General features: G+C 40.1%; 1 protein-coding gene across 2 annotated transcripts in view; it reads left to right on the plus strand.

The window, feature by feature from the left end:
- ARMH3 (armadillo like helical domain containing 3) overlaps nucleotides 1-21766 on the plus strand; it is a 119176-nt gene that overhangs the window by 14902 nt on the left and 82508 nt on the right. For both annotated transcript variants that reach the window (XM_032190870.1, XM_032190871.1), the window contains 12 exons: nucleotides 251-307; nucleotides 1380-1423; nucleotides 3067-3127; nucleotides 3733-3779; nucleotides 4456-4531; nucleotides 7201-7294; nucleotides 10707-10808; nucleotides 14246-14304; nucleotides 15611-15676; nucleotides 16736-16805; nucleotides 18307-18367; nucleotides 21201-21289. In XM_032190870.1, the coding sequence (XP_032046761.1) occupies nucleotides 251-307; nucleotides 1380-1423; nucleotides 3067-3127; nucleotides 3733-3779; nucleotides 4456-4531; nucleotides 7201-7294; nucleotides 10707-10808; nucleotides 14246-14304; nucleotides 15611-15676; nucleotides 16736-16805; nucleotides 18307-18367; nucleotides 21201-21289 (826 nt within the window). The remainder of the gene's footprint in view (nucleotides 1-250; nucleotides 308-1379; nucleotides 1424-3066; nucleotides 3128-3732; nucleotides 3780-4455; nucleotides 4532-7200; nucleotides 7295-10706; nucleotides 10809-14245; nucleotides 14305-15610; nucleotides 15677-16735; nucleotides 16806-18306; nucleotides 18368-21200; nucleotides 21290-21766) is intronic.

A 21766-nucleotide genomic window follows, 5' to 3' on the forward strand; every position in this document is an offset into this window, starting at 1 on the left:
TCTCCATCTGAATAAAATCAGCAATTTGCCTGGCTGAGCAAGTGAAGAGTTGTCCTGAGCATAACAGCCTTCATGTGATGTGACTACTGTCGCTTTGTGTGCATTCTGCTTTGTGGGACAGGAGAGAAAATCTTCCCAGGTGGCTGGGTAAACTTTGGACGATAAATATTTTGTTTGTTTGTTTATTTTCCTCATAAAGACTAAACTTAAAACCATTTTTCTTTCTTCTTTCTCCCCTGCTGCTGAGCAGTCAGTGAATCCTTACATTGTGAAGCTCTCTATCGTAGATGATGAGGCCACGCTCAACGTGAGTATTTGACTTGATTACCCAGCGCTGCTGGGAACGCTCTTCCACACATGGTGTTAAGAAATGCAGTCGTGGTGTCTGGTGCAAAGAGGGTCTGGGAGCAGTACTGCTGTAAAGAACACAAGTTTAGTGGGTTTCTGCCTTAACTGTACTCTTGTGATAGATTTAGTAGCTCCTGATTTGGACAGTTTGATCTTCAGTTAAACGGTGGAGATTGTTAAAAGGCTAGGTAGCAAGGAACGTGCTAAGGTTGGTCTATTAGGCTTTTGTCAGCTATCTGTGTTACTTGCTGTCACTTGCCAAAGCGGCACGAGATACCTCATGCCAAAGGACATCTCTCCACTGCTGCGTTATCTGATTTTTTTTTTTTAACAAGTCCACACATCAATTACTGCAGCTCACTAGAAGCTTGTACCCAAATCAAGAGTCCTGCAAGGTACTTTACGTTGTAGCTACTTTGTATGTTTTTGTGTTCAAACCTAGATAAAAAGTGTCAGTGCACTATGAGCTCTGGGAGGTGTGGGCTTGAAAGCTTTCCTTTAGATTTGAAGTAAAAGCAAACTGCACGCTAACTAAAGGGTAAGAACAGCTATTTTGAATTAAATTAAATTAAATTAGCTTGACAGAGAAGGATGACCAGTAGCTGTGCAATAGAGGAGGCTGTTTGTGAGAAGTGACAATGTCATTAGTGTTTATGGGCTTTGTTTCGAACCTTTGGATACACTTCCTCTGACACAAGCTTCCTTCTGAAGTTCTTGCTGCTTTATTGAGTCTTCTTGACTGAGTAAGCTATATCCGGAGGCCCAAAGAGAGTAAACTTTCTTCTCTGAATTTACCTAACTAGATACTCAACTTTAAATTTTGGTGCCTCGTTTTTTAGATTTTATTTATGTATTTAGTTAGTTATCTCAGTGTGTCTTATTAACTCAAACTGCTGCAGGGGAAATTCTTTGTAGCATGCTAGGGAATACTGGGGGGGGTGCAGCACTGCTGTCTGTGTTCAGTGTTTGTTTTCCTGCATTGAGACTTGTAATATAAACTTTTTTTTTTTTTTTTTAAACACTTTTTGCAGGGAATGGGACTTGTAATTGCCCAGGCTTTATCAGAGTATAACAGGTAAAACCTACATGTCTCTTGTTTTTAAGTGCATGGTAGTTGCAGTCCATTTCCACAAACTTTTTTTAAGTTAAAGTAGTTATCACTTAACAGCTTTGATGCATCTGGAAAGGCAGGGAATAGCCATGCTTTGAAGTATTTCTGTTCAGTTGATGTTGTCACTGCAAGTGTAAATGCATGTGTACCAGGTGTTTTTATTGTCACAACATTACCTCTGTATTGTGTAAAATGTTATGGTCCCAGGTTAGAAGATAAATGATTTGCTGAGTACTTCTCCAATTTAACTGAAACCCTGATCTACAAACAAATGTGTCTGGAGCAATACAAATGCCAGATCATAGGTGATCAGGGGATCTATCTTGCAAAGGATGGACAGCAATAACGTTTCTAAAGAGCCAGCAAGCCAACAGTAGAGATAAAATGTTCCCAACCTCTGTTCAATAAATAACAATACAAAATATGTAAGTTTTCCTAAGAAGGAAGTTCTTCAGAAAAAAATGGTAACCCAAGAAGGTTTTTTGGGGGTGGGAGGATGACAAAAGGATTCTCAAAGTATTCAGAAAAATGTTTTAATTCCTTCTGAAGGTCTGTAGTTAGAGATACACTTGCAAGATGATGCAAGTCAGCAAACCGTGTAAATGCATTTAACATACTAGAGTAAAACAGGAGAAAAAAAAACAAGCAAACATACAAAAAAAAAAAAAAAGTCACCCACCTTGTTCATTCTGGCAAAAGTTGTCTTAGACTATAGCCTGTTCTGCTTATCTCTATCTTTTCCCCTTCCCCAAAAATGTAGAATTGTTTTCTGTGCTTCTTGCATTATATGTAATTAGATTGCTGTACAAAAGACAGTACATGGCCATATCATCTCTGCTAGCTCATTTCAATGTAAAATGAAACAAATCAGCTTAAATCTGAGTTAACCAATCTATTTGTTGACTTGCTCCTATTCTAGTCCCCAGTCAAGGGCCTCAAGTCATGGCCCATGGCTGCTGGACCAGCTCTACATACAGGATAGGTCCGATGCTTGCTTATGTTGTCATGTTTACTGAGACTGCTCCAGAACATCCTTGTGCTTTCTAGTTTGCTGTGAAGGAAGCCAGGCAGGAATGGACAGCTGTCAGCAGAGCAGTTCATTAGGTCAGATTAACGTGCCCTCTTTGGGGAGAGGAACGTGCGATCAGGCAGGACTGGGCCATGAACCAGCCTAATGGTCTTCATGGTTTCTGCTGGCTGTAGGGTGATGAGCTGTGGTTTAGTCTGTAGCTGATGATGATTGAAACGAAACTGGACTGTAGTTACTGGCTGTGTTGATATGGTTCATAGTATACTGTGTCACCAGTGCAGGACAAAATTTCCAAAGTCACTTATCCCTTCTCCTTAGTGTTAGCCTGGACTGAATGTATTCTGTATAACAACACAGATGTCGTTCAGTTGCACTTTTCAGCACTGCCACTTCAGGCAATTGATGAATATTTTAACACCCTTTCATCCCTTTTTGTGGGTTCTCGAAAAGGAATTGTGAATATTGGAACTTTCTCCAGTCTGTATCCAAATCAGATAAAGCTGTCTCAGGATTTAGAGAAGATAACCCTACTCCCATTTCTAAGCATTAAGTTTCTTTCTTACTCCTTTTTGTTCAGGCAATACAAAGATAAGGAAGAGGAGCACCAGAGTGGTTTCTTCTCAGCCCTAACTAATATGGTAAGCAAGGAAGCAGTGCTTTTCTATTCTTAAAAGAGGCGCCTCATAGCAGGTCCGAAGGAGGGTGAAAGTTTCCAAAAACTGAGTTAGAATTTGGTTCTGGAGGAGGGGATGCATTGATCTGATCCAAACCAAACACAACTAAAATAGCTTTATTCTGAGGACCATATTATTGTGTGGCTGGGAAAGCACTTTCAAAAATAAGGATAGTTCAGTGTTAATTGCTGTCAGGAGTGACATGGGTAAAACTGCCACTGCTTTGGGACAAGCAGATGGGAAATGATCTCTACTGTCCTTTCACAGAATCACAGGTTAATCCAGGTTGGGATTTAAGATAGAGTTTTTATTTCCTTCTGGCATTTGACAGAATAAGCATTGGTTGGTTACAACAGAACAAAATAAAATGTGTTTGTAGATGGTCATCCTGTTCTGTCCTTTGTGGAATTTTCCCATTTGTATTTTACTGGTATTAGAAAGAAAGTTGCATTTGTGCCTTAGATGAGAGTACCTCTCCGAGGCACTTGTGATTTAGTTAAATCCAGGTCTTCTCTCTTGTCTAATAACTTTCAAAAAGTCCTCCTTTGTAATACTCTTTCTTTCCATAGGTGGGCAGCATGTTCATAGCAGACGCTGATGAGAAGATATCAGTCCAGTAAGTGAACAGATGTTAGTTGCACAATGAGTGGCAATTCACCACTACAGTCAATGTGATTTTCTCCATCATGGAGCTGTTTTAATGTAGCAAATGAAAGAGGTGTCAGTTCTCTTGTAACTGAAATGGTACCGCTCCTGTAATCAATGGGTTTCTTGGTTACTTAAGTGAGAGAGGTGTGGCAGGAGGAGCCACAGCTGAAGTGCTTGTACTGAAGTGTATAAACAAACAAAACAAATCTGTGATTTGTATGAGGTGTTTTTAATGTATGAAAGTCATGTTGGAAGTGGCAGATGGGAAGTAATGGTTCATGTACTCTTGTCTCCAAGAATGTGTTCCCTAAATCAAGGGGGCAAGTGATAAATGCAAGGGTTTGTGGTAGCTGCCTAAAACTCTGCCTAAAAAGAAAGGGCTTTAAAGAGAAAACATTGCTTGAGACTGACAAGGGAGACATTCAGCATGAGGGAAACAAAGATTATAGCTGAGATCTAAAAAGAGGTGTTTTTATGGACTGCTCAGTATTATTAATAATGAAAAAACAAGAGAGACAGATTTTTACATGGTTGAAAAAAAAGTTATTTCAGATGGGCTGTGCTCCTGAGCAGCTTTGATCTCAGGATTCTCATTTGGTGTTAGCCCGTAATTAACTCTGCTTTTGTCTGTATCCCTTCCACAGAACTAATGAAGCAATACTGCTGGCCCTCTATGAAGCCGTTCACTTAAACCGGAATTTCATCACAGTTCTAGCACAAGTGAGTTTCAGCATGATGTTTGCCCTTTCCTTCATGGTAGATGTCTTTTGAAATTAAAAGAGCCAGGAACCACATTGGTGGAAAGATGAGTTTTCTTTTTGTTTTCTCCTAGGTACTTGTCATAGGTGTAGATGGGCACGAAAGATCAAAAGCAGCCCAAGGTTTATTTTACTTTCAGGCAATGCTTCCTGCCTTGCCAGAAAATAATTAATTTTTTGATGGCACAGCTCATGCTAGGATGAGCCATTTTTCCCACTGAATGGGAAGAGCTGCATGGAGTTCCTTCTGTGTCCTATTGATACTGCCTTCAGGCAAGATGCAGTGTGATGACTGGTAGGGGTGAGATTGCTGCAGCTATTAGAGCAGTTCATGCCAATGATACATTAGATCATTTTATGGGCTCCAGGCTGGATGAATTGTTCTGTCTGGATATGGACATCCTGCATGCTGTTTAGGTATCCTTCGCTTAGGGACCAATCCATGCGTGAGGACTGTTGTTTTAAATATTATTTTGTGTTCAATCTTTGCTTGGAGAGCTTGATCCCTTTTGCTTGGGAGACTACTTCAGAACAGAGCATTCCTTCTTGCTCTGTTTATGGTGAAGAAGCAGAGCTATGGCAGCCTTCTGACAAGCAGCAGGCTGCTCTGTACCTTTGATCGCAAACCTCTGGACACCTTTTTAAACAGTGTGCAAACTTGCAAAGGCTGTCACTGCTGGGGAAGAAATAACAAGTCTGTCTGATCTGATGATCATGCTGTGGATGGCTGGAGGGATGGCTTGATGAATTTAGGAAGACCTTCCAGTTTAGGCTGTTCATTTTGTGTTTTTTTTTTCTCACAGATTACTAGCAGTACTTACAAAAATGATGACAGCAAAACAGTTAACGCCTTTCCCCAGTTACTTCAGCTCCTCAAAGAGTGCAGCTATACATCACAGGCTAGACATTTTGCGTGACAGAGGGAGTAGAGACCTTTGGGGAACCCCTGACAGTGGTGTTGATGGAGGAAGCCTGATAGGCAGATCTGCTGCCTCCAAAGAAAGCTTCTGTTCCGTGGGTGGTTAATTTGCTCGAGTTCCCTGGCTCTCTTTTCCCAGGTTGTTCATTCCTTATGCTTCTGAGAGTCTTCTGCTTTCAGTTCTGTGTAATTCCAGTTCAGGCCTTTGTATGGCCAAGATATCCCTGAGGGAGAAGAGGTCTTTGGCAGGGAAAAAAATGATGTAGGAAAAGAGCAGCCAGAGTAAAAGCTCTTAAATTAATAATGAAAGGATAAGCTAGTTATCTGTGAAAGTGGTAGCTGAAGCAGTCACTGTTCGGTGAGCTTGATTGAAATTGAGGTCTAATGTTGTTCTTGAGTGAATTGTTTGTAATCCTTCATTTAAGAGAGGTCAAGGCAGGGCATGCTGTCCTTTGAAAAACTTCATAAAAGCTGATGAAAGCTCTTGTCCAAGTTTGTGTCCATTGCTGGACTGCAGACTGCTTGAATGACTACCTGCTTCTACAAGAGCACATAGGAAGAGCAGGGATACAGTTCTTATGCCTGAAGTGTGAACTCTTTGTGTATTTACTTCCTAGCTTGTTGCTCCTCAGTTTTTGCTGCTAGGTGGCACTGTTATCTCTCAACTGAGAGTTAATGTTTGGGGAAAAGGAAGGTAAACACCACGGCTAAATCGATGAAAGCAAACCTACTTTATGTAAAATTCTCAATGGAAAATTGCATTTTAATTTAGTGCATGTGATGATTTAAAATTGGCTTTGAATTGTAGTATGTGTCCGTGCTTCCAATAAAATACATGCATTTATAGTTGCTGATAAAATGAGATATTCAAAGACAATGCTGAGCCTATTCACTTGTGAAGAACCCTTAGGAACTGACATCAAATCAGCAGTTCTATATCCCTTTCTTTTTTTGAAACTGTGATGATATAGTAAGGCAGATGATGCGTTTATGTAAAACATGCTCTGTGAAATGGACACTCTGCTTGGCAGCCAGATTTAAAATAGCATGGCAGATTGCCTACTGTATCACCAGTTTGGATAGATCTGGGAGCTTACAAAGAGTAAAATCAAAGTGGTAATTAGGCAGGCAACTGTTAGCAAAGATGAAATGTGCAGAGAAACCGGCTGATGGAATCAGAGGGGATCGATAACGATAGTGTTACTTATGTTTTGCACTCTTTTCCACCGTTGCCTGGGCTTTACAGTGGTAGAGAGGTAATAAAGTGCTATCGTCTTTGAATACGAGCAGGTGGAGGGTGAGAGGGGTAGGAGGATTTGCTTTTAGAAAGAGAAATTAAAGGATTGCAGAGAAAGACTTCAAATGCACACCTTTGGGCTGTTTTGAGGGGGGATCAGAAACTATAAACAGTGTAGGCTTCTGCATGTGTTTTGCGATTCTGTTCTGGGGAAGGGCATGTTACTTGTCTGTTGGAGACAGCCACTGCTTTTTGTATGTTTTGCTGAGTAAAGAAGTTGATGTATGGTTTAATTGTAGATGGCCAAGGCTGTGAAACATAGCTTTCATCTTTGGAGGAGAGGTTGAAGTTTCTTGTGATTTCATTGAAGTCACGTCTGACGTGTGAGCGCGGAACAGCACAAGTAGTGGTCTGTATGACTGCTGCGCAGGGAAGCTATTAACCTCTGTGTGTTTGGGCATGTGTTTTCGATTAGAGCCATCCTGAAATGGGTCTTATGACAACACCAACCAGCCCAATTCCAACAACGCCTGTCACTCCACTTGGAACCACCCCACCTTCTTCAGATGGTAAGAAATGTAATGTTCCTCTGGGGAAAAACTATTAAAAAGTAAAATAACTAGCAAAGCACTTCCTTGTGATGGCAACTAATGAGGTCTGTCTGGAGCAGATGTAACCTGGTGTTCTCTTCCTGGGGAGCTGCTGTACTAAACATGAGCAAGAAATAGTATTTGGCTTCAATTCAATAGACGTTTTGTGTAGTTTCTCTTTTGCCTCTTATGTTTCTTAATGAAATTTTTCTGATACTCTTTCTGAGAACACTGTTGTCCCAGTATCTGCATGAAGGTGCACCCAGCATGTTAGCTATTCTACACAGGCTTTTACTTTTGAGTGTTTCCAGTGTCAGGTTTTCTGCCTGAGATTACTTGTCATTGGAACAGATTTACAGAAAATCATGCTGGATTCCCGCTTGTTATTCACGTGCTTGTCCCCAGCCTTGAATTAACTGGGATTTGAATGCAGCTTGGGAGTTGAAGTATTCCTCCCTCTGGTTGTCTTTTCTCTGATACACTTTGTAAATGACTTCTTGCACTGAAATCATTCTTCTAAATGAGATGTTATATGCCCAAATAGTTACACTTTAAAATTGTTTAAAATAAAACCCTTTTTGTTTAAGTTATGAATGGGTGTAGTCCGGTTTAAGAGAGGAGATGAAATGGCTGTTGCCACCTACTTTGACGGCATCATCTAGATCTGAGGAAAGCATTCAGTGTAAGAATAGAGGCACTTTGAATAGAGCACAATTTGGAAGTGTTGAAATGAAACGAAAAGCAGTCTGGGTTACTTTAGTTATATCAGCTATTCAGGTCATTTGATATCCTAGTTAAGGATGATCCTCCCTGTGGATGAATTCTGTCTGGTTACCATGGATATCAAAAGCTTCAGTTAAAAAGCCCCCTATGTCTCAAGTCTCCATGTGCATATAACACAAAATGTAGAGGGACGGGCATTTTGTGGGCTTCTGTTCAACATGTTCGTTGCAAATGTATCCACCCACACGCTGTATTACACAACTGACAGAATTTATGCTTACCTACATCTACTGCCTGCTCACATTCTCTCCTTTTTTTTTTTTTTTTTTTTTAATTTACTGAAAAACAAAAGCAAAACAAAAACCGCATCCTGCTTTCCGCAGAGGCAGTGATCTTATGAAGCTTGAGGCTTCTTGCTGCTTGTAAGATTGCTAAGTTTAAAGATGGGAGCTGATCTTAGTGTACAGCAATTACACTGGGAAGCGTTCTTTATTTTTTACTTCCTGTCACCTCGCTGATCCCTGCTCTTTTTTTTTTTTTAATTTTGTTTTTTAATGTTTTGAGGAACTCGGCTTAGTTTTGAGTGGTACTTCTTTAATTTTACTCTTATTTTAAAGGTATGTCAGAATTTTCCTCATTTTCTGACGTCTTGCAAGTCAGCTGTAAAATTTGCCTGTGGCTGACAGTTAGGAAGAGGCATTTCAGCTTTGAAAAGATTGCTTTCTGCTTTTTCATGCACTTAAAAAAAAAAAAAAAAAAAAAAAAAGTGTAGTTAAGCTATTTTCAAGTTTCAGCAACATGTAGAAATTCCTCTGATTTTTTTCAGCCACTTTTTAATGCTGACTGGGATTAAAAATGGGTTCATATCTGGTTTATTTTATTTTTTTTTTTCTGTAAATCTAAATTGTGAACTAAGACCTTTAAAGTTTCAAAATATCTGAAAAAATATCTGAAAAAAAAAATTAAAAAACCACCACACCCAAACATCTATAGGATGAATCAGGGTAAGCAGTGATGTCTTCTTCAGAGTGATTTTTTTTTTTTTCTTAAATGAGACTTTTGCTAGAAACTGTTGATCCATAATATGTAAATTGACTGTGCCTGTCACCATAGTTATCTAAATGTCAGTTTGCTTACTGTTGTTAAATATTCATTCACTGCATTCATTGTAACAGCTTCAGAAGGACCCACTGGGGATATAAATACATTTTCTCAGTCTCTTAGCTAAATCTTTGAGCTATTCATAATATTGGGGGTGAAAAAGCTTCCAGTCTCATTGCTTAGACTTTTTGCCAACAGACTGGGCATGTGAACAACACATTGGGAGCTCCAGAGTTTCAAGATCGAAGAAACTAAAGCAGCTCGCACTTAGGGATGTGCAGCCTCCAGAAGCTAAAAGCCCCATTATCATTTCTTTGATGTGATTCGAACAGCGAGGTTACATTGATCTACGTGGCCCGTTGTTTCCAAGGGCTGCAATTTTGTATTCAAGGGGATTGTATAATCCGGAGCTCTGTGAGAGCCGCTGAGCTCTGGGCCTCTCAGTGCTCTGTTTTAAGAATCCAGCGTTTTGTTGTTGGTGTGTCTCCCGTACCTTTCTGTGCCTATGCGTGCCCCAGTTCCAGGAATAATAAACCTTATTTACCACATTACAGGGTTATGAGATTGAAAGCTTGAATTGTAAAAGGCATCATTAAAACAAACGTTTGTCTCAGCCAAAGCACAGTTACGTACAGGATCAAATTGCTTCTCCTTAGAGCCCCAAACCTAGCTATCCGAAACTCAGATGCATGCAATTCCTCACTACTTGCAAGTTCCAGTCTCATCATAAATACCCTTTTCTTCCCCCAAGATCTGTGTGAGGAAAGACTTGAAAATTACTGCCGATAGAGTGAAAAGAGAATATAGAGTTGTCAAGATATGTGTTCCAGTCAACTGCAGATCTTTCTCCAGTGCAAAGGGGAGCCCTTTCTTAGGCTGTCTTTATGGATTGAGAAGGGAGAAGGCCTTCAGGCAATCATAAATCAAGCCACATATGGCCTCCTATGTTTTAAATCCTGAGAGTTTGTCAGGAGCTCCTAGGCAGCCAGAACAGAAGTGTTACAGTCATATCAGGACAGGAAAGTAAAACTGGAAGAGATCCCCTTGTATCTAGTGCCTTGTGTTAAAGGCACATCATTGTCCCTTCAATTTATCAAGCTCTGTGTTGGTAGATTATGATCTTAATAACCTGATAGTGTAGTATGGTATTGCATTGGTTCTTTTGCAGCTGATCAACCTACCACAGAAATAAATACCATTATTCTTGACCTTATGTTTTGCACTGTTGAACTGCTTGTAAGAATTAGATACGTGTTGGTGAGAATTTGTTGAGTCTCCCTAGGCTGGGAGTGTTGATGAGTGCTAAAACACCAGGCAAGAAAAAAGAGGCGTCTCACTTTGCAGGGTATCCCAGCCTACCCTTAGAGTAGGAGGAGTGTACTCTGGTGGAATAGCACCAGTATTCAAATACAGGTTCTTTGCTGGGTGATCGTGAGGGAGGAGGAGCTCAGGTGACCCTACAAATAAGTTGATTCTATCCCAGACTTGTGAATCTGTGACCTGGTTCTTTGTATAGTTGTGTTTTGTATTTATGGAGGGTGAATGTGTCTTATCTGCTTTGTTCTAGTTATAAGCTCTGCAGAGCTGCCTTTGGATGCTGACGTGCAGACTAGCAACTTGCTGATAACCTTCTTGAAGTACAGCTCGATTGTGATGCAGGACACAAAAGGTAAGTAAATTCTGTTGATGTAGTTGTCGATGCAGCAGTCTTAAAATCAGGAGGACATAGGAACACATCTCCAGAAACAGAAGCTAAAGGGAATACCTTCAGATGACTGAAAGTTCCACCTTTAGAGTGAATGAAATGATTTCTTATTGTGAGATGACAGTTACCTGATACTAGGAGAGACCTAATACTGGCAGAAGAGAAGTCAACTACAGGAAGAATTTAGTAATAATAATAATAGTACCTAATAACCAAATCTGTCCCTGTGCAGGAGCTGTGAACATATCTGATTCCAAACCCCTCTGTCAGAGAGGGAAAGTCATGTAACAGAGAACTGTATTTTTAAGAAAGTTTAGTCTGACGCATGAGGCAAAGCTCAGCATTAGGAGGAAACGTTTCTGTGTCCTCTGGTACTTGCTGGTTAAACAGACAGCTCTTTAATTATACAGGTGGTGGCTGTGATTTGCACTGTGCCAACAGTAACTTACTTGATGAGATACATTTCCGTGCTGTGCCTTGTGTTTCTTCTGATAGCTTTGGAGGGGGGGTAATTTCAGCTTTCAGGAGATGAAGCTTGGTGATGTATTGCTTCATCTCCTGCTCAAGGTACCTAAGGGTCCTGTTCTGCCCAGTGCTTGTATGGGCAGGGCCATAGCAAGAACATGACAAGTGATCTTTTTACCATATTTCAGCCCATTACCAACTTGTGCCGTTTTAAGTTAGATGTTACACCTGAACAAAGGTAGGAAGATGGCTGCAGAGCTATGATATGTTGATTGTTGAACTGGATGAACACTTATATAAGATGAACATACTGTATAAGAGAGTAGACAAGGGAGTTTCCTTGTATGCAAGCTTGTAGGGAAATTGTCTGGCAGTCTTGTTCAGTATGCAAGCTTCTTACTGAAAAAGTGAATAACTGAAATTAGGACTTAGAAGGACTTCGTGAATGTATCTAGCACATCGCTCAAAACCAAAGCAGAATCAGGTCTACCTATCTTTTTTTTTTTGAGAGTTGTTGCTAACAGGTTGGATGAGACACTGATAGGGGAGTATCGTTTTTAGACTATTCAAGTGTTTAACTACCTTCAGTGTGAAAAAGCTTCGTCTGCATCTTAAATTCTTTGGTGAGATTTAAATTAATTACTAGTTATCTTCTCCAAGATGGGTATTGAGAATGGATTATTTCTTTCTTCTTTGTGACAGTCATTCTGTATTTGAAGTCTGCTTTCATGTCTCCTCTTGCTTTTGTCTTTAAACTAAACAACCTCAATCTTCGCTCAGTCATTCTTTATAGATTGCACGCATGAGGAGGGCTTACTAGCTCTCTAATCATTCTCATTTGTTTTTTTCAGGGTCTCTCTTGGTGATCCAAGTCTCTGATGAAACAATTTTTATGTATTTAAATTTAACTGCTACACTTATTAGTCACTATAATACGGGAAGTGTGTATAGGGCCTCAGGAACTATCAGGCTGGATTAGTCTCAGATGGAATGAAACCTGATAGAGGAGATTCCTTACTAAACAAGCCAGCTAAAAATGAGTTTATCCTGGTATGAGACAGGAGTTAAAGAAAGAAGCATCACCTTGGTTTTAGCTTGTAAAACATTTTAAATTTGTGTGGCTGATAGACCTATCTCCTCACCTCCATGGCAGTATGTTGCAAAGAGTTCTACAGATTAGTCATACAAAAAATGTGCTTTCCCAACTGCTGCCTATTAATTCTAGTGGGTGTATTCCTGTCCTTTTATTTTGAGGATAGATGGGGTCCTGCCTGACTTTTTTCTTCTTGTGTAAGAGAAAGCGCGTGAAACCAATATAGCAACAAGGGAAGAAAAATGAAGAACTTAAATTTTCTCTGTATGTCTTGAGACAGGTGGAACACTTAGAGAGGAGACTGGTTTGCTCCACATCCAGGACTAGACAGTTGTTTCAGTCCTGTCCCAGAGAGCATAATTTAATAGATTGCATTTTGCTAGATTTTCCTCTTGACATCTCTCTTGTGCCAGTCAGAGGCAGCTGCTTCGAGAGAAACAAAAGCTCTGTGTCATTTTTTCCCATCTGTAAAATAGGGTTCATACTGATACACCCCCCCCTAGGAAGTGGTCTGCTTTGTTCCCTTAATGAAGGATGCTGCTAAAGTACAGAGCGTCTGTGTGAGTAAACTGCCTGCGTAGATGCCCCATAACTCTGCTGCAAATGGCATGATCTTCACAACACGCTGGCTGAAGGCAGAGTACTTAGTATGGAACAGGAGCCTTTACAGCATGATCCCCAGGGAGAAGTAGTAGCAGCACCTACAGAAATATACAGTGAGGCCTTACAATAGCAAAATAACAAGGCTCCAGTGCATCAGAGCTCTCTAAGGCCATTTTTCCTTCTCTTGCTAGTGTAGAAAACTTTTCAGTTACATGCCTTAGCTGAGGTAAGAAGGCATAGGTGAGACTTTTAATTCTCCTGTTCCAAAATTCCTTTTACTCAAGAGCAGCAAGATGAAATCAGTATACTACAGGGCACATCTTGTTAGTAAATATCTGTCTCTCAGCAGCCTGGAATAGAAAGTGAGGCATCAACGTACATAGAATAGCCAGCTAAACCCATTCTGTCTATTTTTATAGATTACTTTATGCACGTCCTTTGAGCAAGGATGGGTCCAGAGGTTTCTTCCATACAAAGTTACTCTGTGACTTATACACTAAATAACTGAGATGCATTTCAGATTAAAATTGAGAGAGAAGAGATCTAAATAATCCAATCAAAAATTGCACTTGTCTTATTTGCAGAATTCATTCTATTTGTGAATCTTTCAGCCCTCCAGTAATCAGTCATACCAAAAGCTGCTTGAAGTTTTAAGAAGAATAGGAATTTGCAGGACCTGATCAAGGTGGAACTCCTTAACTCTTTTGCCTTAAAATGCTAAGTCCTTGCTGACTTCATTCATGGTTTTACATAGAACAAACTACGTCATGTCTCTCATCACTGGGTTTAAAACTTGGGGCTTAAACTCCCCACATGCTTGCTCTGCTATGCTGTTCTGTGCCTCTAGCAAAACTTTGATAACCCACAGCAAAGGTGATCTTTCCATTTTGCCTCAGAGAGAGAAAAACACACCTCCATTGTCACAGAAAGGCAGGGATTTATACTAGCATTTGGAATACCTGCAAAAGTAAAACTGGATGAGACAGAAACCTCACTGATAGTTGTAGTGGTGCTGGAGATTCAAATCAGAAACTTTGTTGGGGAAAAGCTTTGTGGGATTTGTTGTCTAACCAGGAGGGCGAGTGCCTAATGAGAATAGTTGGATTATTAGCTATCCTGGAGGAAGTAGGGTATGAAGACTCTCCAAGGTTGGGCTTTCTCTCATTGCTGCAGAATGAAATAGCTTTTGCATTGCCAGGCTTGTGTGGCTCATGCAGAACTTGTTTTTGCTTCTTTGCAGATGAGCACCGGCTACACAGTGGCAAGCTGTGTCTGATTATCCTGACGTGCATAGCAGAGGTAGGTTTCTTGTGGGACCCTTCAGCAGATGGTGTGTTACAGGGCCCTGTCTGTCTACACATCCCCTGCCTCCTGTTCACCAGGAGCTGAAAATCCACAGTGGTTCTAAGTAATGAGGCCCTCAGGCAATTAATGTTTTGCTAATAAAACTGATGCCATTCTGTTAAAATTTACTTGAAAATTGGATAATCTTGCTTGGTATAGCCAACTCACAGAGGCAGAGAGAGAAAACAGTGAACCTATGCCTGTTCTCACTTAGCTACTGAGCACCTTGTGGTGTTACAGGCTTTTAGATGAATAGTTTACTAACACCTTTCACCTCTTTGCTACTCATGGTGAGTATGGGTAGTGCTGTATCCCATCTGCCCAAGAAGGATGTGAGTAAAAGAAAGCTGTGTGGTTGTAGGACTGTAGGAAATCTTGTAGTTGGGTGAGAAAGCAGTATCGCTGGGCTGTGTCAGCAGTACTGGTGAAGGTGGTCCTGTCTTGTGGGAAGTGTGCACTAATGGCTTGACCTGAATGGTGTGGAGTTTGTGTGGCATTTACATTTTGCTTGCTTGCAAGTAAAGACCTTTCTTAGCAAAGAGTAAAAAGCAGCAATGTTCATAACCAGTGTAAGGATTCTAAAGTAATGTTTCTTCAGGGTGCAGTCTAAAAGCTAATTATGTGCATTTCTGTTATTTATAAACAAGTATTTGTGGCACTCAAGTTCTTCAGATGGGTGAATACAAGATAAGAAATGCTGTTTCTACATAGCAAGGGCATGTTTTGGCTCTGGTACTAAAGGAACGGTGTATTTATTTTAACAACTTGGCTGTATGGCCTGGAGTAATCACTTTGATTTAGACCTGGTCTTGAAACAAGTTTTGCCTGAGGGGTGGGACAGCTTATCAACCTATTTGCTAGTGCTGCAGTGAATTCTGGCATGATGGGTCCATCAAAATGCCAGTTTGGACCTTCTTCCACACTGTCACAAAGATTTGTGTGCATTATATAGCACTTGTTAAAATCTTGACACTGCCATGTGTACAGTCTGCAGTTTGGATGAGCAAAGAAGGTAATGGAAAATAGTGAGTAAAACAGCAAGTAGTGTAGATTTTAATTAACGTGGAATTGGGTTCAGGAGGGAGGTTAGCTTTGTGGGATTGAAGATGTGTGTGGACATTAAAAGGTTACACAGGTGTTTTTAACCTTATAGCTACTTATTAGGAACTTTGCACTAAAGCATGTGATTTGAGAGACAAGTGGAAGTTGGTGTGCAGTTGGTTTGCTATTCATCTCTCTTTTTTATTCCCCTTTTCAACAGGATCAATATGCTAATGCTTTTCTCCATGATGACAATATGAATTTTCGAGTAAACCTCCACAGGATGGTGAGTCTTTTCCTATGGATGCCTTGCATTGTCTTTGAGATAAGAACACAGGATTCAAGTCCCCATTTGCTGAAAACTGTGTCACAGACGTCTAACCTAGATTGCTAAGGCATGTGGAAACACTGTCAGAAATGCAGCAGTTAGAGAAGGATTTTAAAAATCATTCCCAGAATGTCTCAGTCCTTCAAAAGACAGGTTGCCCTGTTGGTGAATTCAGCAGCCTGCGTAGCCGGGCAGGAACTGTGTGTTATGAGGTCTCTGAAGAGATCAGTAACACAGAATGTTCTTCCTTAAGCTTCAGCAAGCTTTAGCCCTCTTGATATAATAATGTGCAATTGGAGTTACACTGGGTGCTCTGATTTGGCTTATGCTTTCTCCTGAATGGGGGGATTTGTCTTCAAAGAAGAAAATATATTTTCCATAGCTTTTTCCTATAGCTATCCATGGAGGAAGTTTCCTTGCCTAGCTCACGAAGTGTTTATATAGTTACAAGTAACTGAGCAGTTCTCCTGACTTCATGCGTTCTGTTTTTAAGGTGCAGGTGATTGCTACCTCATCTGACACCAGAGCAGTGCTTGAAAGTGTCACTGATCCAGGACAGAAGCAAACATCTTTATAGTAAACATACTGCAAGGGTGCTAGTCTTTCCCACTTGGCAGAAAACTCTCTGTTCAGTTAGCCTCTCTGGTTTATTACTGTTAAGGCTGAAGCTATTTAATACTGCACTTGCTGTTAAGAATGCAGATCAGGCATCTGGGTCAGGAGCAAATCAGTATGTTAAACAAGCAAAAGGGACTGCTGTGTGATTTTCTACCCTATGATATAACAATGCCCTCCAGTTACGCAGCTAGAGTAACAAAAACCCAGTGGTCGGTGTGCTGAAAAGCAAGCAAAATTTTGCCTCAGCTGTGGCCTTCAGGATTAATATAGGTGAGATAGCAGTTGGAGAGAAAGACAAAGGGAAGTCTGTGATGGTACTATTTGCATGAAAAATACAGTAATACACAGAATGTCACTTCAGGCTTCTTCTGACTTCTTTTCATCTTTGTGTGTTTGAAGCCAATGAGGCATAGGAAGAAAGCGGCAGACAAGAACCTGCCCTGTCGCCCGCTGGTGTGTGCAGTGCTCGGTGAGTATTGCTAGAGTGCCTGCCTGCTTTTGGCTCCCAAAGCACCTTTTGTTCTGCAGCAGAAAAATGAGATTTGTGGATTAAGGGGAGGGGTGGATGGACATAAAAAGAAAGCAGTTAAGTACTAAAGAGACTTCCAGCTATGGACAGTCCCTCTCTATACCTGGCTGCCTCACAGAGAAATTAAATTCAAGATTGCTGCTCTGTAGCAAGAAATCCTGTATACATTTACAGCAAGTTTTGTGGAAGCCTGTTGGCCTCTTTCACTTGATTACATAACAATAGTCAGGGCAGCTGATTAATAAATTAGGAGTTTTAGGTGAGTGTAATGACAGTTGGTCACAAGTACTGTCTAGATGATATAATGAGAACAAACCTATGGAAAAGACAAATACATCTTGAGGAAGATTTGCTGGGCATTTAGCCTTTTCTGAGTGAAAAAAATAACAATAAGAATGTCAGTAGCAAGGATTGGTTTTGCCTGTGGATGTAGAGGCACAGCTGAAAGCTTTTCACACAGTGAATGATTAAATTGTGAGACTCATGGCTGCAGAGGCCAAAAATATAAATGGGTACAGAGATGGATGGAGACTGAATCTCTGGGCGGCTCTTAAGCCTGATGAAATGGAAGAAGTCTTGTGCTCCAGGATTTTCAAACAGGTGATTGTTGATGGCACAACAAAACTGATGGGGAATGAATCTTTCTAGACTTACCAGATATCATGTACTTTTCCCCTGGACAGTTTTTTGCTAACTATAGAGTCCTGTTGCTGGGTGTTTAGGACCCTAGGAGGTTACACCTCACAGTTGTTACCAGTGGCACAACTTAAATGTTTTATGTTCAGGTGAACACATGGATGTGCCTTTGGTTAGGATTTATTGGCTGAACCATAGTAACTTATCTCTTCCAGTTATTTTAATTGTATTTTGGAGCTTTTTACCTGTTATCCTCACATTGGGTTCCCTTAAATGTTAGAGACGTTCTTGATTTATTTTTTATTATCTATTTTTATTTTTCCTGAATGAGTCTTAAGCAGAAGTATAGTCTGTGTTAAGACCAGACTAGGCTTACTTGCTTCAGAATTGATTTTATGGATAAATAATTGTGTTCTCTACAATATCTTCTCTGAAAGTAAACCTCTGGGTTGTATGATTTCTGGTGAGAATGATTTTCTAAAATGTGCTTCTCAATGGAATTTTCCATTAGTGACAGGGCTTGAAATACGAGAACAATTCTAAGCATCAGAATTCACAGTGTATTCCTTATTTGACTAATAGTGAGGGAAAGCATATGAGGAAAGCAGTGCCTCAAACAAAATTATATTACGTGCCCTTGGTTTCCAGTGTATTTTTTTTTTTTTTCCAGCAAAATTTGTTTCTTCTAAGCAGGACTATTGGCTGGTAGGGAGGTTGGTGGAGTAGGTTGATTTCTTCTTCATTGTCTACTAGAATTTAGCTGTAGCTAGCTCAATACTTACTTCATCATTTTCTTTTGTTTCAGATTTGATGGTGGAGTTCATTGTAACACACATGATGAAAGAATTTCCTATGGATCTCTACGTGTAAGTATCTGTTGGTTGATTCCTAGTTTCATTTGAAGTTTTGAATTTGGATGGAATTCTAGTCATATAACAATCGTCTGGCTGAAATAACGTTTTGGTGGCTGGTGGGTAGCAGGATGACTCTTCATGAACTCTTCTGGCAACTTTTTCTATTTCTAAAATAATCTTTGTGATGGGAAAATTGAAAGTGAAGTGAATTTCCACCTTTTAAACTGATTTCATCATTTACTTGATCAAATACAAAGAGCTATTCAATCTGAAAGAAGCTTCATAATATGCACTTATGGCAAGAATTCTTGGTCTAGAAACTGAAAAGACAGTTTTAAAAAAGTGGGGATGACTGATGTGAGGCCTGGAATGTGATGTGGAGAGTGGGAAAGAAGTTTAAGCCTGAAATAGACTGCTAGGGTAATACTTGGCGGTAGGGAAAAGGAGAGGAGAAGAGGACAGAGCTGCACACGAGCACTTTGTGTCCCACTAGGCCCTTAGAATGCTTTGTTCTGCTTTGTCCTGGAGGGCAGAAATAGGATTTAGGCAGATCATTGGCTTTGCTCTGACTGTCTGTACAGTACTGGATTTCCCCCAGGCCTGAACAGCACTATATTCTGTAGAAGGGATACAGATACATAGGTTGTTTTCCCTTAACATAAGTTCTCAGTGTGCTCTGATTTTACCCAAATAACTCTGAAATTACAGTGCCTTTGTAAGGGTCATAGAGTTCAATTAAAACTTTGTGAGAAATGTATTTTTAATGACAATTACAGAATTAGTTGTCGTTGGGTAGTATGTTGGGATTGAGAAGAAGGTTGAGAAATGCTTGGGCTCAAAGGTAAGGTCACATCTAGAAACCCCATGAGAATAAAAATAATGAGCTGTAGCAACAATCAGTAGACATCCGTATCTATTCCTTTTGGCATGTTTGTGCAGCCCTTTCACTATGTTCCTGTCTGAAACCATCCCAGAGCAGACACAGATATTGCAGGCGAAGTGGATATTCTGAATGCACAAATAGTGTGATACTTCTCCGCGTTACATTTAATAGGTGGCAATATGAATCTGCTCAGTGGAAGGCATATTAATACTGGAAAGAGAAATCCAGCCCAAAGGTGTTATTTTGTCCATTAAGTGTGTTATGAATTCTTGGTGCAAAGCTGAATTAGCAAAGACACCCCACCAGGACGGATGTGACTTCCACAGTGTGGTTTGGGAGTCTGTAGGGCTGGTAGCTGGCTCTCTGACCCCTAAGGCAGAGGGACTGGAACTGTAATGCCCCCCAACCCTTTTTTTTCCGTGCCTTGCTTTCACCCAGAAAAATGTATGCTGCTGTGTACTACACGTAGGTTTCAGTGCTGAGATATCTCTGCAGAGTATTTTGCAATACCACTGTTGTAATTACAAAAAAATATGTTTTATCCTTTACAAGATTCTTTCTGGTCAGTGCCTTAAGTAGTTTTTTGAAGAGGCCAATTCTCATCTTACAGCCAGGTAAATACGTAGGTGGAAAGGCACTGGGCATTGTCTGGTGCCAGTAACATCAGAAATGGTAGCTTTCTCCCCAGAGCAATTGCTGTTCCTGATCTGAAGACAGCTCTCTGCTATCGTGGCAGTTTTGATTCCTTTTTCTATTTGAATTTGAGAATCCAATTTGTAACGCAGTGTTTAATGTGATGCTCAGCTATTACAAGTGGTTTTACCTTTATTCCTCTGAAGTTAGCCACTTCAGTCCTTAGCCCACTGTTGTGTTTTGGGGATTGTATAAGAGTCTAAAAAGAACATACACCATGTGCATATTATTTCTTAGGGATTTTGAAAGTCTTATTTTGAACTCTTCACCCCATCTTGAACAATTTCCATGCAATGTTTTTAATTTGATTTCTCTGTTTGTGTGATGTTTAATGTCTCTCAGGAGTGTCTTTCCAGAGAGGTATTGATATTAATGTATTTTTGAGAAATAAGAGTTTAGGAAAAAAGGAATTGTTTCCTTTTGAAGTCTGTTTTCTCTCTGTTTTTCTAAATGCCAATAATTAAAAGCAGGTTGATCTATCAAATTCAAATTTGTATACATTTCCTATCTTGTCCTTAAAAATTGCAAGTGCTAGGGAATTTACTCACCATATGATGTATTTAGTTTTGATGGTACTGAATTGTGTTTGTGTACCTAGGAGTTTGTATAACTGCTATAGAGGTGTTATAACCACTATAAAGTGCTATAGAGGCCTGCATGATTTGAAGACTTCAGAATTATACTAGCTGTATGTTGGGGGGATTTCAGAGCTCATAGGTGTATTGCTTGATCATTCTGAAGTTCATACTTAAACTTGAAAGAATTTTATATATTATATATATAAAATTAAACTGCATGCCTCATTCAGTCAAACTAAATACCTTGTGGATTTAGTTTCACTGTATAGGTTCTTTCAGCCTTGTCACCTAGGCCAGAGAAACCAAATCTCCATTCTGACCAGGTTGTCCAAAATCTGGTAGCAGTATCTCATGCATCTGGAGCCTGAAAGTCAGGTAACTACATTTGTAGAGCTTACGAGGTCCTCAGATAAAGTCAGCAAAGAGTGGAAAGTATTAATTAAATATAAAGAGCAACTAATCATGTTGAGCTTAAACTGTTATACAGGCATCTTCCTCTGGTCTAGTCTGGTTCATCCGGTATGGTTGTTGCTTTCCTCTTGGAGCCCCAAACCATGAGCTCCATTCTCCTCTGTTAGGGTTTGTTTGTCTACTTCCCTGCTGATTTCTGAGATGCTGACAGCTTCAGTGTAAAATTACTGGGAAAAGCAATGCAGTTGATTCTTTGCTTTTTTTTTTTTTTTTCTTCCAGACGCTGTATTCAGATTGTGCACAAGCTGCTGTGCTACCAGAAGAAATGCAGAGTGAGGCTTCATTACACGTGGAGGGAGCTCTGGTCAGGTACTTTGCATCTACAGAGATGGTCAAATATAAAAAGCCCAAAGACTGGGTAGCTGTTTGTCCATGAGTGCTTGTTCTAGTGCTACAGGTTTAAACAGCAAGCATCAATTCTGTTAAATCATCTTTATTTTGCAGCTTACTTGCTACATGCAAATTACCTCTTTTAGAAAGCCGGGTCATTATCATAATGGTAGCTAATTTACTTTCTTGTCTGGCCATGATCACCATGGTATCCAAGTGTCTTTGTTTTTCATTACCTGAGTCCTCCTTCACCTGATTGGAGAAATGAAGTAATGTTTTATGCAGCAGTGTTTCTCTCAGTTATTTGAGAGTGAAACGGAGGTAGGTTCTTAGATAAAATGGAGGGTGGACCCTACTTTTCCTTTTAACTGTAAGAAGTGGATATACATAGAATAGTGTACATTAAATCTCCTGTTGAGGAGAACAACCTAGAAATGTCAGTGGGAAGGAAGAGAG

This window comes from Aythya fuligula, chromosome 7 (genome assembly GCF_009819795.1).
Source record: "Aythya fuligula isolate bAytFul2 chromosome 7, bAytFul2.pri, whole genome shotgun sequence".
In the NCBI taxonomy this organism is placed as follows: domain Eukaryota; kingdom Metazoa; phylum Chordata; class Aves; order Anseriformes; family Anatidae; genus Aythya; species Aythya fuligula.